This window comes from Helicoverpa zea, chromosome 11 (genome assembly GCF_022581195.2).
Source record: "Helicoverpa zea isolate HzStark_Cry1AcR chromosome 11, ilHelZeax1.1, whole genome shotgun sequence".
Taxonomy (NCBI): domain Eukaryota; kingdom Metazoa; phylum Arthropoda; class Insecta; order Lepidoptera; family Noctuidae; genus Helicoverpa; species Helicoverpa zea.
In genome coordinates, this window is record NC_061462.1 from 266,024 (window position 1) to 281,812 (window position 15,789).

At 34.8% G+C, this 15,789-nt stretch overlaps 1 protein-coding gene across 1 annotated transcript in view; it reads left to right on the top strand.

Annotated features, from left to right (window-relative positions):
• The first annotated feature begins 11,317 nt into the window (after nucleotides 1–11,317).
• LOC124634662 (cadherin-89D) overlaps nucleotides 11,318–15,789 on the top strand; it is a 34,893-nt gene continuing 30,421 nt past the window's right edge. Inside the window, exons 1-2 of the mRNA XM_047170324.1 lie at nucleotides 11,318–11,330; nucleotides 11,587–11,686. Coding sequence (XP_047026280.1) covers nucleotides 11,318–11,330; nucleotides 11,587–11,686 — 113 coding nt within the window. The remainder of the gene's footprint in view (nucleotides 11,331–11,586; nucleotides 11,687–15,789) is intronic.

Genomic DNA, 15,789 nt, shown 5'->3' on the forward strand with positions numbered 1-15,789 from the left:
CATTAAAATGTATGACACTACTCTGTGTGTGTAATTTTGCGTCTAATACATATCTTTAAGACCTTGCAATATTTTATTAATTAACAACTGCACAGTGGCATGAAAAACCAAAACTCGTTAAAGGTGCAAAATACATTAATTTCTTCATTTTTCTAGTTAAATGAGAAATGGAGATATGTAATCAGGTGTTTGCTATAGAAGGCAATAAACGCGTGTTCCCTGAGAACTGACGCAGTTAGTATCATCTGTCGGGTTTAGTCACGTCAAGCTCTCACTCAGGTCATTGACATGAATTACGCATTTCTGGTTACTTTTTCATTTCAAGAACTGAGTCATTATTTTTTCCAAAATTTTGATATTGAGAGGATTGATTTTGAGGTTTGCCCCAATAGTTTACAGATTTCAAGTGCGAATAGTCGCGATTAGGTATACATACTTATTTCAGGATTAAAAAAAAAGCATCGTTGAAAAGTTCTCGGCGAAAATTGTATTAAAAGCGTTTTAACATAGGCATTCAAGTTAAACAGTAATTTGTTCCCAATAAAAGGACAATGGGCAGATTGGTATACCCCACCAATAGCAATGTCATATATATCATCTGATTTTCTTTCATATACAAGACTTACACTTAGTAGTTCTTAGATTTTCCTTTAAAAACTTGAGGTATCAATAGATTACTTAGTTCTAACTTTAGCACAGTTTTTGATCTATATCTCAGAACGGACAAACATTTCAGCAAAGCTGTCATAGTAAATCTTGTCCTACATAAAAAGGCCTATCCAATGATATATATGACATTCCTATTGGTGGGGTATACCAGGTCCCATATATTTGTGCCCATTGTCCTTTATCATATACAACTTTTTGCATTACTCTGATCAAACAGAATTACAGAACTTTGAATCACATTGACACAAATAGACTCAATTGTCTGACAGATTATTTTGCAATCAAACTAGTACTGCTTATGCACAAATGCAATGTTTAATTCCGATGTTGCAATATGCACTCAAATAACTTATGTTTACACTAAACAGGAAAAAGGTGAAGCTTATGAGAGTAGTATATTTTGTAACTAATTTGTGTGAGGCAAATTGTTACATTCACAAACGGTTGCATTATTTAATATCTTTGTGTATAATTAAAATTAATTGCATGTCTTGTAAAATTCTATCGAAATGTGAATAACCTTAGAGAGCTAAACTTTGTAGCTGATTCTTGGTTCTGTATGTATAAAACTGTAACAAACTTACGAGTACAATAAAAATAAAACATTTTTGGTTATAAAACCTTTTGGGATTTTTCATACAAGTCAAAAGCAGATCATTCACTCCACGATTGTAATCTTAAAATATAATAAAGCGGCTATATGGAGGTATTTATTTCGAAGCATGTTATATTGTTCAAAATGTAGATGGTATCAACAAGAATGGCTCCATTACGACATAATGCGTGAAGAATGTTAACTGTTGCAGGTAACACACGCAGTGCCGGCACATAAAATATGTTTTGTTTTGATTGCCGCTATTCTTGAAGAAAATATACCAAGATAACTACTATTTTTTCGTGTATTACTTTATATTTCTTGTAAAACCATCTGAACTGCCTGGACTCCTAGATAATTCAAAACAGAACACAGTTAAAAAATATTTGCACATTTTGTAGAATTTATTTATGTGTAAGATGCATACACAAACGGACAACTCCACGTTAAATACAGATTAAGATAATTATCATAAAACTAACGGATGTTAATAAACTTCAAAGAAAAGGTTAACTAGCTTACAATTAAGTTCTCAAAACTTAACTACTAACATTAGCCACAAAAAATACCTACTAAAGTTAACTTTTTTATGTCTGAATACCAGTTAAGATCATGTACCATCCCACTGGTTTTCTAAGGATTATTGTGCAACAATTTAACAAGAGTTCCCAAGGCAATTTGGTTTCAATAAAAAACCCGTAGTTTCATAGGAACTTTAGCACTAAAACCCGCTATAGCAACCCATAAAGAAACAATGGCTGAGGAAGTTAGATGTTCCGCCACCTTGAGAGTTCAGATTGACTGTCTATACATTATAACGTCACTTGCTAGAATAGTGGACAGAAAAACAACATGCATGTTAACAAAAAGAGCTTATGACTTTTTAAACAAGGCGAAGAAGTATAAAATACATAGAAAATTTCAAAACAGAAAAAACACAAAAGCGAAAATAAACTTGATTTGTCGCCGTATTTGAAAGTCTCGTGTTATTAAAAGGCCATTCATTGTTAAGGCTCAATATACATATTAACATGTGTGTAATATGTAAGTTCACATAATATAACATAATTTTTAATACAACATAATTTTTTACGTCAATTGTAAAGACCACGTTATTCTCTTAAAATATTGGTACATTATTGGTCTTCTGTACACATCTTCTATGTGTCCACCGTAGTGACTATTCAGTCATAACTGGTTTCCCACAGAACATATTTAGATCAGAATCGAATCAAATTGCATATTATTGTTTGATTTTTTGCGTGAGTTAAGAAGGTAAAGACATGTATCTTTGATTGCTGTAAATGCCTGCTGTATTGTACGCTCATTTTATTATGTTAATCGACTCGCCAACGCACCACCACACAGGTCGACAGTCTGACAACGACTGACTCCCCACCGCTCGATCCGGTATTTATAACCGAGTGACGTATGCGCACGAGGCGTCATAATAATGACATAACCTATACAATGATGCACATGTACCTGCATACACTACATCTCTCCCTTGTTGTTTTGATTTTAACCTTGTTTCAAAAAGTCCAACAATCAAACTCATTTCTTAAAGATCTATCAAACACCTGCAGCACAACAAAACCACGCTATCAGATCAGTCCACCGATCACACTGCCATCAAACTGATTTACTTTGTTCCGTTTCCATTTCATTTCCCTTTCCATTTAAGGAGACGACAGATATCGGTGATACTGCAGGACACTACATCCCTTCCCTTGTGAAATAAACATAAATAAAAATCCGTCCCTTTGCAGACGGTAACATACCAGCATCTGCTTCAGGCTCAACAAGACAAATTCGTAGCAGTGATATCAGGCCGGCAAGTTTAACTTCAGGTTTTGTAGCCGCTGTTCCGGCCCTGTATTATATCTACACTAGAGATGATCCGTCCATTTGGCAGACATCCCGCCAATCAGTCCATGTGAAATCAAGCAAGTCTCAAATATTGCTGTACCTTCAGATAATGAGCACTCATCTTGCTTGGTTCGACTTCACTTAAAACTGATACAGAATGCATTGTTCCAAGGTAAAAGATCGGCATTAGGGTACCTCATCAATGCTTTTCACTCATTCAAAACCGTACGAGCCGTACGAGGAAAGTAATCACATAAGATCGTCCCAATTGAATGGTGACCTAGATGGACTGTTTCCAATTTGATGATGACCATATACTTTGTCACCCATTTAATGGTGACCACATACTTTGTCTCCAATTTAATGGTGACTCCATACTTTGTCACCCATTTAATGGTGACCACATACTTTGTCTCCAATTTAATGGTGACTCCATACTTTGTCACCCATTTAATGGTGACCACATACTTTGTCTCCAATTTAATGGCGACCACATATTTTGTCACCAATTTAATGGTTTAAATTGTAGTTCTATGTACGAGTTAAGTACTTTGTGTGCCTTGTAAGCAAGAGAATGCTAACTCAACTAATTTTGGTAATATGTAGTTTTTAATTTGAGAGTGGAATATCAAAGCCTATCATTATCTCAGCAATGTAACAAACAATCTGGTCTTCAACCCTATTGATCAGCGCTGGTACTTTGCACGTTTCTGCTAGTACACTCGCTGAAATTCTGATATAGGCTTTAAATACCCTACATCAATGTATGTCCAATATCTAGTCAAGAAACTGTAAGCTTCTTAGCATTCAACACCCAACATATGAATACCTTACTGCATATAATAGTGCGATAGGGATACTTATATTTCGGTTAGGCATCCAAGAACACTATTATCACCGGACATTGCGTTCTGTAATGTTTGTTTGCTTTTCCTAATGTGGTTTTCAAAAATTTAAGTAGTCAAAGAATTATTATGCTTTGATGGTAAGCTTTTTAGTGTCATGGTTACATATTGATTATAACGAAGGTGTAAAGTAACATTACGAATCAGATTTTAACTAATTAGAACCATATTATGCAACGAACGCACTTTAACAGGTGTCACTAACTTTGCACTATATATTTTGAAGCTGTGACATTCTGCATCACCATAAAATAGAAGAGTCCCTGACCCTCAACTCATGCTCTTCTTCCTTTCAACAAGGTGACAGCAGCTCATAAACAGTTTTCTAGTCGATGCAATTTTCCTTTTGCAAAACAACCGCTAACCTTTCTAAAACATCTGTCTACACATAGATAAATGTGGGATTCTAATTCTATATCTCAATTTCATGAGCAGCTATGCTGCTCTCATGTCATACTTGACCTCATCAATTTGATGATCAGCTTTGTGCTGCTTCCATTTTTAATATTTTACGCTTTTCCAATTTCATGACCACGTATAGGTAACGTAATATTTTTTTTTTATTTTTTTTTTTTTGTAAGTATAGTTGGCTGCATAAGTATGTTTATTGTTTCGTTCAAAAGCGCTTACCCTTTATTGCAGCTGACTTTATCTACGTTGTTTTAGTTAGACAACCAGAATATAAAAATATTATTATCTTTTATAGGGACAGCACCCCAGTAAATTTTTAAACGATTTGGTGACTAAGGGCAATTTTACTTCCTATACTTTAAGGAACACTTACTCAGATTATATTTTGCAGTAGGACTTAGGAACTTAATAATATTTTAGTTATTATTAACCAAATGTCGACGCAACTGTGTAGTTTAATTAGCACAAAAGAGTAATAAATGTCGATAAATGTAAATAGTGATAAAGTTCTTTACCTCTCGTGCGATTCCAATTGTCTTACGGTAACCTAAGATTGGTGTTCTAAGATCAATTATTATTAACCCTAACGCTATGGACACAGGACATTATTTTGTTAATAGATATCCATCCCACCACCCATATGGATCTTATCTTATGGGATGGGTTGAGGAAATTACACAACTTTATATTACAAGTAGGTGTGCACTTCAAGAATATATTAATGTGATGATTTATTAACTTGAGATCAATAAATGGATTCTATTTCATATATGTTCATATATGGTTATGTTATTCGCCCCTATGGAAGCATATTCTTCCACAACTCTCAATGTACTTATACTGCTTATTGGTACTGCAATACTGTAAAACATAATTTGCAAATAACAATATTATAATGAGGGCCACTTTGTTAAACTATTTGTAAACACCAATGTAAATCAATAAAAAAGAGGCTAAGATACCAATTAAAATTCATTCAAGCCTGAATCTTGAAGGTTTTAAAAGCACACGCAATCATCAACTTTTGAGAACTTGATTGCAACAATCATCCATGAGCTAATCATCATTAGACAGTTCCCAGAGTAAGTATCTACATTGGAACTCCTTCCAGGTATCATCCTTAAAAGATTTTTTGTCACAGATGAGACGGCCCAGTTGGGTAAATGATGATGATGTCCTCCTAGCCGATTATCGGCTACGGGCGGCGGCTGTACTCACGTAAGGGGATTAGCCAACTGCACAGGACATATTATAGTGCACAAGCATTTGCGCAGACACAGGTGCACTCACTGTTCCTTCACTCTCATAACCCGATGGGACGGCAATCCGACACGACCGGAAAGAGATCAGGCGCAGGACCGACATTTACGTGCTTTCCGATGCACGGGTGTATCAATCACCAACTTCCAGGCCCGACCCGGGAATCGAACCCGAGACCTCGTGCTCAGCAGCCGCGCTTGCGACAGCTAGACCAACGAGGCAGTTGGGTAGATAAAGTAGCATTGTCAAATAAATCACAGATTGCTCCAATGCTTAGTTCCATATTCTTTTGATCTAAGAGTTTTATATCAACCTAAAGTACTGAAATTACAATTGTGAGCTAGCATGTTTACCAAAGATTCTATCTATTGAATACCAAAATTTTGATCCATATTTTCCAGCTAGTATTGCTGCTTGTATGCTGTTCTACTGTTCTGTATCTTCTGGAATATCTCTGTTGTATAACAACCTCTTTAATACAGCAAAATAAAGTAAAAGTATTGAAATTATACCTGGGGTGACTGAGCAACTGTTATAATTAACACTATTATGGGTAGGCAACCCACTAGAGGTGTTGATGGACTTGGATGTTGTGCATAGGTGAATACATACCAGTATAGCTGGGCGAGTTCTTCAACATACATGGCCAACCTACTACGGTCCCTCAATGTGCTGTTTGTTTAACTAGATACCTAGCACATGTTTGTCATTTGTAGAACCGTTGAGTATATAACCCACCAGTTTGTTCTTGTAATATCCTCTATATTGCAAGCACTTGAATTAAGTTAGTTAAGTACCAGAACAATATAGCAGGTATAAGTTGTTGACTAGACTCTGAGAAGTTAAGTTTGGAAGCTTTTTATGATCCAAATCACCGGGCACAGAAAATATAAAAATTATCAAGATTTACTATTTAGTTGTTGCAGTAGTTGACAACTATCGCCAGATAATTTATGCGTGTACAGTCAATTGAATGACCAGTAGATATAGACTACTGCCAACTGTCAAGCTGTCAATTTAATGACCAGTAGATATAGACTACTGCCAACTGCCAAGCTGTCAATTTAATGACCAGTAGATATACACTACTGCCAACCATCAAGCTGTCAATTCAATGACCAGTAGATATAGACTACTGCCAACAATCAGGCTGTCAATTTAATGACCAGTAGATATACACTACTGCCAACCATCAAGCTGTCAATTCAATGACCAGTAGATATAGACTACTGCCAACAATCAGGTTGTCAATTTAATGACCAGTAGATACACACTACTGCCAACCATCAAGCTGTCAATTCAATGACCAGTAGATATAGACTACTGCCAACAATCAGGCTGTCAATTTAATGACCAGTAGATACACACTACTGCCAACCATCAAGCTGTCAATTCAATGACCAGTAGATATAGACTACTGCCAACAATCAGGTTGTCAATTTAATGACCAGTAGATACACACTACTGCCAACCATCAAGCTGTCAATTCAATGACCAGTAGATATAGACTACTGCCAACAATCAGGCTGTCAATTTAATGACCAGTAGATACACACTACTGCCAACTGCCAAGCTGTCAATCTAATGACCAGTAGATACACGCTACTGCCAACTGCCAAGCTGTCAATCTAATGACCAGTAGATATACACTACTGCTAACCGTCAAGCTGTCAATTTAATGACCAGCAGATTTTTGGAATAGAATAGGTCTTTATTTGCTTAGAATGCAGGCACTTACAAAATAGGATTGTAAACAACATAATAAGATCCGTGTACATTCCGCCTTGTTGGCATGCAAGCACAACAATTATTAAACACAATTGATTATAAGGCAAATAGGTTATTGTATTATATCCTCTAGGAAATCCCACCACTGCTAAAGTCGTCTTGACGACAATTCAACAACCAGCAACTTTATATTGCTTCCAATAAATGCCTATTATTGAATAAACTTTGATGCAGGTTTAAGAATGAGTAAACTGATCACCAAGTAATGATTTTGTATTATAAATTACTCATTTGATAAATATTAACACCTGCAATAAATATTGCTACTTCCATTAGAATTGTAGCAAGGTAAACTTAAACAAAGAATTACGTAAAAAGGTTAAAATTTGTTTGCAATTCGGGTGATACATACATGAACATAAAAGTTATGTATACTTTGTCATTCTACTCTCTTCCCTTCCTTCTTTCCTTTTGCACTTTTTAATATGATTGAATATTAACATCGGTCAGAGGTTACTTGTTATCAAAGCTTATTTAGCATACATTAATTTGGTATAGGCATGAATAGGACAAATTATTTAGTATAACCTTGTATATCAAATATTTTTCTGGATCACAGAACTAATAGGTAGTTCAAAATTATAAAAATTAGATAATAGGTAACTGTTGGTCCAAACACTCACGGTTTTATCCTCGTCGCCAATGTATTGTACGCTCATTTTATTATGTTAATCGACTCGCCAACGCACCACCACACAGGTCGACAGTCTGACAACGACTGACTCCCCACCGCTCGATCCGGTATTTATAACCGAGTGACGTATGCGCACGAGGCGTCATAATAATGACATAACCTATACAATGATGCACATGTACCTGCATACACTACACCTGCCTCGGACGAGTTTAACGACTTGATGAGATCAGTTCAATCATAACAGGTTGATATATAAGCTTTTGTACCTACAGCTTACTAACTGAGTATGTCGCATTACCTCTGAATATCTGAAGGAGGAATCTTACTAGTTTTAATATAAAGGAATAACTAACAGCTATGTACCCTATTAAACTTTCGCATTCATTGTATACTATGAAATATTCGATATCCACTAGTCTTTCACAAGATTGATTTTATCTCTCTTTCAATAGTGTTGAATTTATGGCATTGCGGAAAGTCTAGAAAATGCCGATAAAAGCTGGTATTGAAAATAATATTGGATGAGACAGCAATTTGTGAAGTATCTATTGAATATGTCGCCGTTGATGTATACCCTGTTATTAAAACTTACAAAAGCTGTGCTAGACAAACTTTCATGTGTAGGTAATATTATAATATCTTCGCTGCGGATTCTACATATAAAAGTAGGTTATAAAAGATTATCAGTACTTCAACTACACTTTTTTTTTTTAATAAAACTAAGCCACTGAAGGCTTTATCCCGCTGTTTCGGAATACCTATACTGTCATTATACCAGAACAAAAAAGGTTTTTATATCTCATCATTATCATCCTCGTGCCCTTATCCCAATTTGTTTGAGTTATATTATATTTGTAGGTTTTTCTATCTATGTTTAATCCTGGTGAAAGAAAACACTAGTACTATCAGTTCACTGCTAGACTTCAGGCCTTTTAAAAGTATTTCAGAAAACAGACGTCATATTCGAGGCCCAATAGGATGTCGTGTAACTTGTTACCCCTATACATTGTTAGCCCAATTGTGTCCCGCTAGGCGTCCCATGGTGTACGGTATTTTATCGGAACATCGGCTCGTGTGAACCAGACGTATTTGTGGTCACACGCCATTGACTTCAGTACTGGCTGTGAATGAAGTCTTCATAGGATGTGTTGACAATTAACATATAATTATTTATAGAGATCATAATTTGTATTCCTCGAAGGTAACTAGCATGTCGCTAAAATGTTGGCAGAAAGTTCTCTGCAAAAATGAGTTCTACTTTCATTTTGCATTAGTAGGTGACGATTTGTGAGAAGATGGACAGACGGATGAAGATGATAGGTTTATGGATAGAGGTCGTATTATCGGAACCCATATACGTACTTACACACTTGTTAAAACAACCATGACAAGAAAATATCACACTTTCTACAAGAAATTCAGCCAATTACCAAAAAGAACGACAATCTATGGAATTCCGTCTACATCCACATTCGTATTGAAAGTAATTCTTGTTAACTTATTACATATTTGTGTCATAATTTTCCTTGTCTCATTGTCAATTAGCTTTAATGGATTGACAGGCGTTATGTAAGTTATCACTTAAAGCTTTTTCATTATCCGCGAGATCTTGTTTTTGTTTTGTACACTATAACACTCGCCTTTCACGTTAACTGGGTGAATTTTTACACACAGTCGCTTTGGATACTTATCTTTACTCACAGTTAAAAATGCTCAGAATTTTAAAGTGTAGCATTTACCTGCTACACTAAAATATATCAAAAGATACCTAAAATAATTTTATCTACTATTGTAACATAAGTTAAAACATTCTAAACACAATGGCCCACAACCGCCTCTTGCGCCATACATTTGAATACACCAGTCTCACCACAAAAAAATAATTTTCAAATCATATGCGACAAAAGATTGCGGATTTCACGGCTAGAGATGCCATTAGTTTCTACTCAAGCGTCTCGATTGTGAAACTCGATCTATGGGAAAATACTCGATAACTGCAAGTTGCGATTTGCTGCGCAGTCGCAACGACGTGTGATGAGGGCATTAACTACTCTTTTTTCTATACTTTATACCCCGTCTTCACCTTCCTATTTAACCTCTCACTTTCAGTATGTGTGTTCTCAGCATAACAAAAATCTCCGCTCCTCTAATAATCGTCTTCTTCACTGCCCTGCTCACCGTTCAGACATTATTCACTCTTCCTTCTTTGTGAAATCTATTCTTCTCTGGAATGAGCTACCTCTGGAGGTCAGGATGGTAAATAGTCGACACACTTTTAAAATGAAACTGCGAAATCACATCCATGGCAAGTTGGCCGAATCATTACAGTAGTTCATTTTTCTTACCATCTTCTCCTACATTCTCCTGGATACAGTTGTACATATATATAGTTATATATATATATATATATATATATATTATATTTATATATGCATAAATATATATTTTTATTATCTTCCACTGATGCTCAAATTGTGTTGCACCTACCACTTCTATTTCACCACCACCCTAAGGTAGACTGGCAGAGAACGCCTAAGGCGTTAAGTCCGCCGTTGTACAATGTGCAAAAAGTATTTTAAATAAATAAAAAAAATAAACTCTATTGTCGATCATGGAAATCAATGAGGAAGTTTTTGGATCATTTTGTTACAGCTTGAGTAATGTCTAGGCTGGTAGAATACGCAATCCTTCGTTTAGTTAGCCATGATTTGAATTTATTTACTAGTTCAGGTCAGTCAGATCTGAAACGAATTTCCTGTTGTTGGGTTGTTGACTCTGAAAGAAGTAAAAGGCTTGCTTATTCGTCTAGTGATCGCGAAAGCTTTTGGTGTTTTTGACGTTAGCTCCGATATAAGACTTATATTCGATTCTGATGATGCTATGAAGATTGATGGTACAAAAATAAAACTACATGAAGATTCAAACCACGATGAAGAAATAAAAGCCCTGTTTCCAAACGAAAATTTTCAAACTGGTTATTAACAAATACTATTAACCGATCAGCTATCACTGACAGTAGTTCCCTCGTGTACAATAGCGCGCATATTGAATGGGTCACCTGTGGGACAGTGTTGTAACAGAACACAGACAGAATAATTAGTTTTACCACTAGTCTGATTGTCTTCGGAACGTAAATCTGTTTTTGCTTTATTGTCTTTAGGGCTGTGTTTAAATGTACGCATAATGGATATTGTTGGTTGGTATGCGTTGTTCTTCTTGTAAGAATGTTGTATTTTATGCTGATTTGTTGGGTCAAGTAAACATAATGGATTAATTATTACAATTACTTTTACATCTGGTTTTTAGTGATTGAGAAATAAGAACATTACCTAAAGTTTGTCAAATGTGGCGCCTTCAGAAACTACTATTTGCTCAACTAGTAGGAATTTCTTAGGTCACATTTACACGCATTAAAAAAGATGAACAACTAACGATTGTTTGTTTTGTCACAGGTTGTAACTTCTACCCGGTGGGAGAATATCTGAGGTTCGTGCGGATACCAGAGAACCTACAAGTTGGAGATGAAGTCCTCAGAGTGGAAGTGCATCCAAGGTATAGTTCATGAAAGCTTCTATTGGTTTAACCATGTTTTGGGAGTCTATTTTAAAGCGAGCAAGATAAGTTGAGCGTATATTTGTGAACAAAAAAACATTTATTTTAATCCAGATGTTACTTAGGCACGTGTTTTAACTTTACCACAAAATCTGGCTTCCAGTAAATTGCCAGTAGGCTATTGTTAAAGAAACTCCACATACATCAATGTGACAATCAGTAGCTGAGCGATATATTTCTTGTCGCAGGACAATACCTACTGTTCTTGCAACATATTCTGCGTATGTGTGTGTGAATACCACGAACTATCAGATTTACTAGCTTATCTATCTTCACTGCTATACACACTGTTTCAGTATGTTGTTTTATAATTACCCGCACACTGCAAGCTTTCAGTCAGTCGATAGTTTGCCTAAGCTCATAAATCAGTAGGAAGATTCAGATAGGAAGTTAGATCAGGTATTTTTGCATTTAGTATTAGACTCACTGAAAACTCTGATTTAAATCAAGATTTTCTTAAAATGAAATGTTTGCCATTTATCCGGTCAACAGTAGGCTGCGGTGTGCGGGTATTCTTACATGCATATCTGCATTGCGATACATGGTGTTTCAAAATTTGCTTTTAATGATACTATGTTCAGTATGTATTGTTCTGTTGAGTCAGGTTTCAGTTGTAAGAACTGATTATACGTTATGAAATGTACTTACATTTATATTTCTATCTGTGGGAATACTTAGATTTATTGCTGTTCTAAGTGTCAGTTTCTCAATAAAATTGCTAGCGGATCCGTCATTTCAATTAAGATTTTATGTTCAAGAACGTAAACTTTAGAGTGTTTTGTTACTTTAATCATATTCATAAAGTTATTACTGCTAGGATTCTTATTACTGCGTTTTTACATTACATGATGCTGTTATAATATTATTGGTATTTAGTATATACTTGAATGGATTTGGAAAGTAATTTAAGATCCTATGTACTTTAGTAATTGTAATGGATGGACAGCTCGTCATGTTTTCGATCAGGCTCAAAATTCTTATATAACGCATCATGTGTCTACCTATATCAACTTACAAAAACATAGATAAATAGTTACTTAAATCTTACCTTAGGTCATAACGAAATACATAAAACTCTGAATTGATATAGGTACATAATTTTTTTTGAGTTGCAGGCTTTAACTAATACCTCGAAAATCAGTTACTCAACATTATTTCAAGCAGAGAGAATGAACTCCTTCTGTCAGTCAGATTTATAACATTTATATAAAAGATTATACTTAATCAATCAATGAATAACAACATGTATATGCAGGGTAATGCAGTTACGTGTTAATTGAATATAAATCATGCAGCTGTTATAAGCTCAGTTACTATTAATCAGAATTAACATGCATTGTTATGTTTCAGTACTTATAGTTATGTAATTTAATTCTTAAAATTGATAATTAATTGGGCATTGTATAATTTTATTGAATTTAAATTAACATTTCTTCCTAGATACAACGCACAAAATCAGTGCAAGTAAAAATCGAGAACGAATTGTTTTAAATCTACGAAATCAGAAAAAAAATAGGTACCTAAATATGTACAGTTTCTGCACACATCATGAAAAGCCGCATAAAACTATAAATAAGCCGATAATGTTGATGAATAAAATCAAAGGTATTTTTATCTATGTTCAATGAACTCGACACATAGTAAATATTACCCATTCGTGACTCAAATATCGTGTAGTGTCGGTTAAGTAGCGCGAATCGATCGATTGATAATAATCGTTAATGTAATGTTGTATAACAAACCGGACTATCCATTACTTTTTGTACTAATTTTCAAATTTAAAAAAAAGTATTTTGTACATTATTTACCTCTATAATGTGACTTTTACAAGCAATTTTTGGATTAAAACCACTTTTTGAGAGGTTTTTTAACGGTTTAAACTGGTTTCAATTTCTCAATTAGAACTGCTTTTTTCGAGTTTTAAGTATTTTATGTTTTGTAAGGTAATAGAGACTTCCTGATATTATGTCAATAGCTTAGTGCTATAGAATATTCACAGAACCAATACTACTAAGTTATCATTCAGTATAATATTAAGATTTTATGCGGATACACAGCTAGAATGTTGCCATTTCCGCTAACACTAAGCCTTACATAATAATATCACAAAGAATTTAGCGGCAACACTATATGATAAGTTAAACTGACCCGTGGGTTGCGCAACCCAGTAAAAGTGTTACCAGCTCATCTTAGCACCGTTACAGACGAGCGGTAAAAGCGCTGCGATTTACTTGTGTTTGTCTGTCGTGTATATATGTATTAAATGTACTGTTGAACTTACATAGTGTAAGCTTTATGTTCAAGTTTTGAAGTATTATCTTTTATCCATGTTTATTTGTGTATTTTATAAGTGGCAGATATCATAGGCGGGTTGCTATATTTGCACTATTTTTAATCAAGCGCACCATATCAAATAATTTTTATAATTTCAACCAGACTTCAGACTAGGTATACCTAATTATTAATGAAATACATAATTTCATCATCATAATTATGCCTAAAAGCAAGGTTTTGTTTTGGTCGGCTTCTTGTCTGACCAGATGCAACTTAATTATGTATTTGAAATTCTATAACAGATTAAAACCATGAGAAGATCTAGTGATTTTACTATTTTGACCTTTCAAGTAGGATGTTCCAACTAATTTGATTAAATTTTTCGACTTGACATTTTACGCCTAGACCACAAAAATGTGCATAGTGTAATAAAACTTAATTATTACAAGCAGTGGTGAAATAAATGCGTATTTTTGCATTAAATATTGATAATGAAAACTTATGTTTCTGACGATTTTAGCCTCGTTCTTTGGCCTCTAAAACAGCGTGATGGAATATTTAATATTTTCCCATCGAAGTAATTATTTGAATAAGAGAAATAGAATGCCTTTAGGTAGTAATTTGCTAAAACTTTAATCATCTTAGATATCATATAAATTGTTCTACCAAAACAAAATGGCAGTGTTAGTCATTACAAATTGCAACTAGAAAATATTCCGAAGTCGATGTCACAACTTTTACGTAGAAAGCGCTACTCGATACTCGATAGTATTTTATTATTTCAATGCATATGAATGATTCTTATATACTACAATTTTACAACCTATGCATTTTGCAATGTGCCTGTACAACTTTTACTTACTATTGAAAATGAACGTAATTTCTATTGAAAGCTGACTAATACACCGGATTTAGCAACTAAGTAGTCTAACGCAGGTATTTACATAAATACTAATGTTTCTAGTTCTTAGATGTTAGTTTATGGAGTCCAACGACCTTGTAACATACGTAACATACGTACTTTATTTTATTTTAGTCTGGTTATTTGACTGGTTGGCAATAAGTTACATATTTTATTTTTATAAAACCTGTGCATGCTCAGTTTGCTCATTCTTTTTACAATTGTTACACTATTGCTATAAGTGAAGACTTGTCATTGGCTCCCTGTTAACTAAACTTGTGTTATTTCTAGTTATTTTAGCTGTAAGTCTTCCATGTTACATAAATAAATAAATAAAAAGTAATTAGAATTTAAACATACAACATAGAGTGCTATTCCTTTTATTTCGTGCAAATAAAACTGGACAGTACTCGCTGGAGAAGTTACTGGCGTCACTGCAATCTCCGTTGAAGTCCCCGTTGAAACCCCGTGACTCTCAGTATGAGTGGAAAAGACAATCTTACCTAGTTCAGGGAAGTGGGCGGGAATGAATCTGCCAACGACGGGGCACTCGACGCCGGCCGGCCAGCGGGACACTTCCTCCGCACTTGCTTCAGTATAGTATTTCCTCGAGACCGGGTGATACAGGCACTAAAGGTCAGATCTTCTAGCAAGGTTTTATCATAGTTTTTTAATCAGTTTTGATCACGCGACGAACCGTGGGCGATACCAATATTTTGACAGACCGAAGTGAAAAAAAAAAACAAAAGCGAAACGCGTCATGGCAGGAAAATAAAAAAGAAAGAAAGGAGGAGATGACCAAGAAGTCTGAACAAAAACAAAATAATGATCGAAACAATAGCCTTTAACTTTAAACTGAGCTATAAAA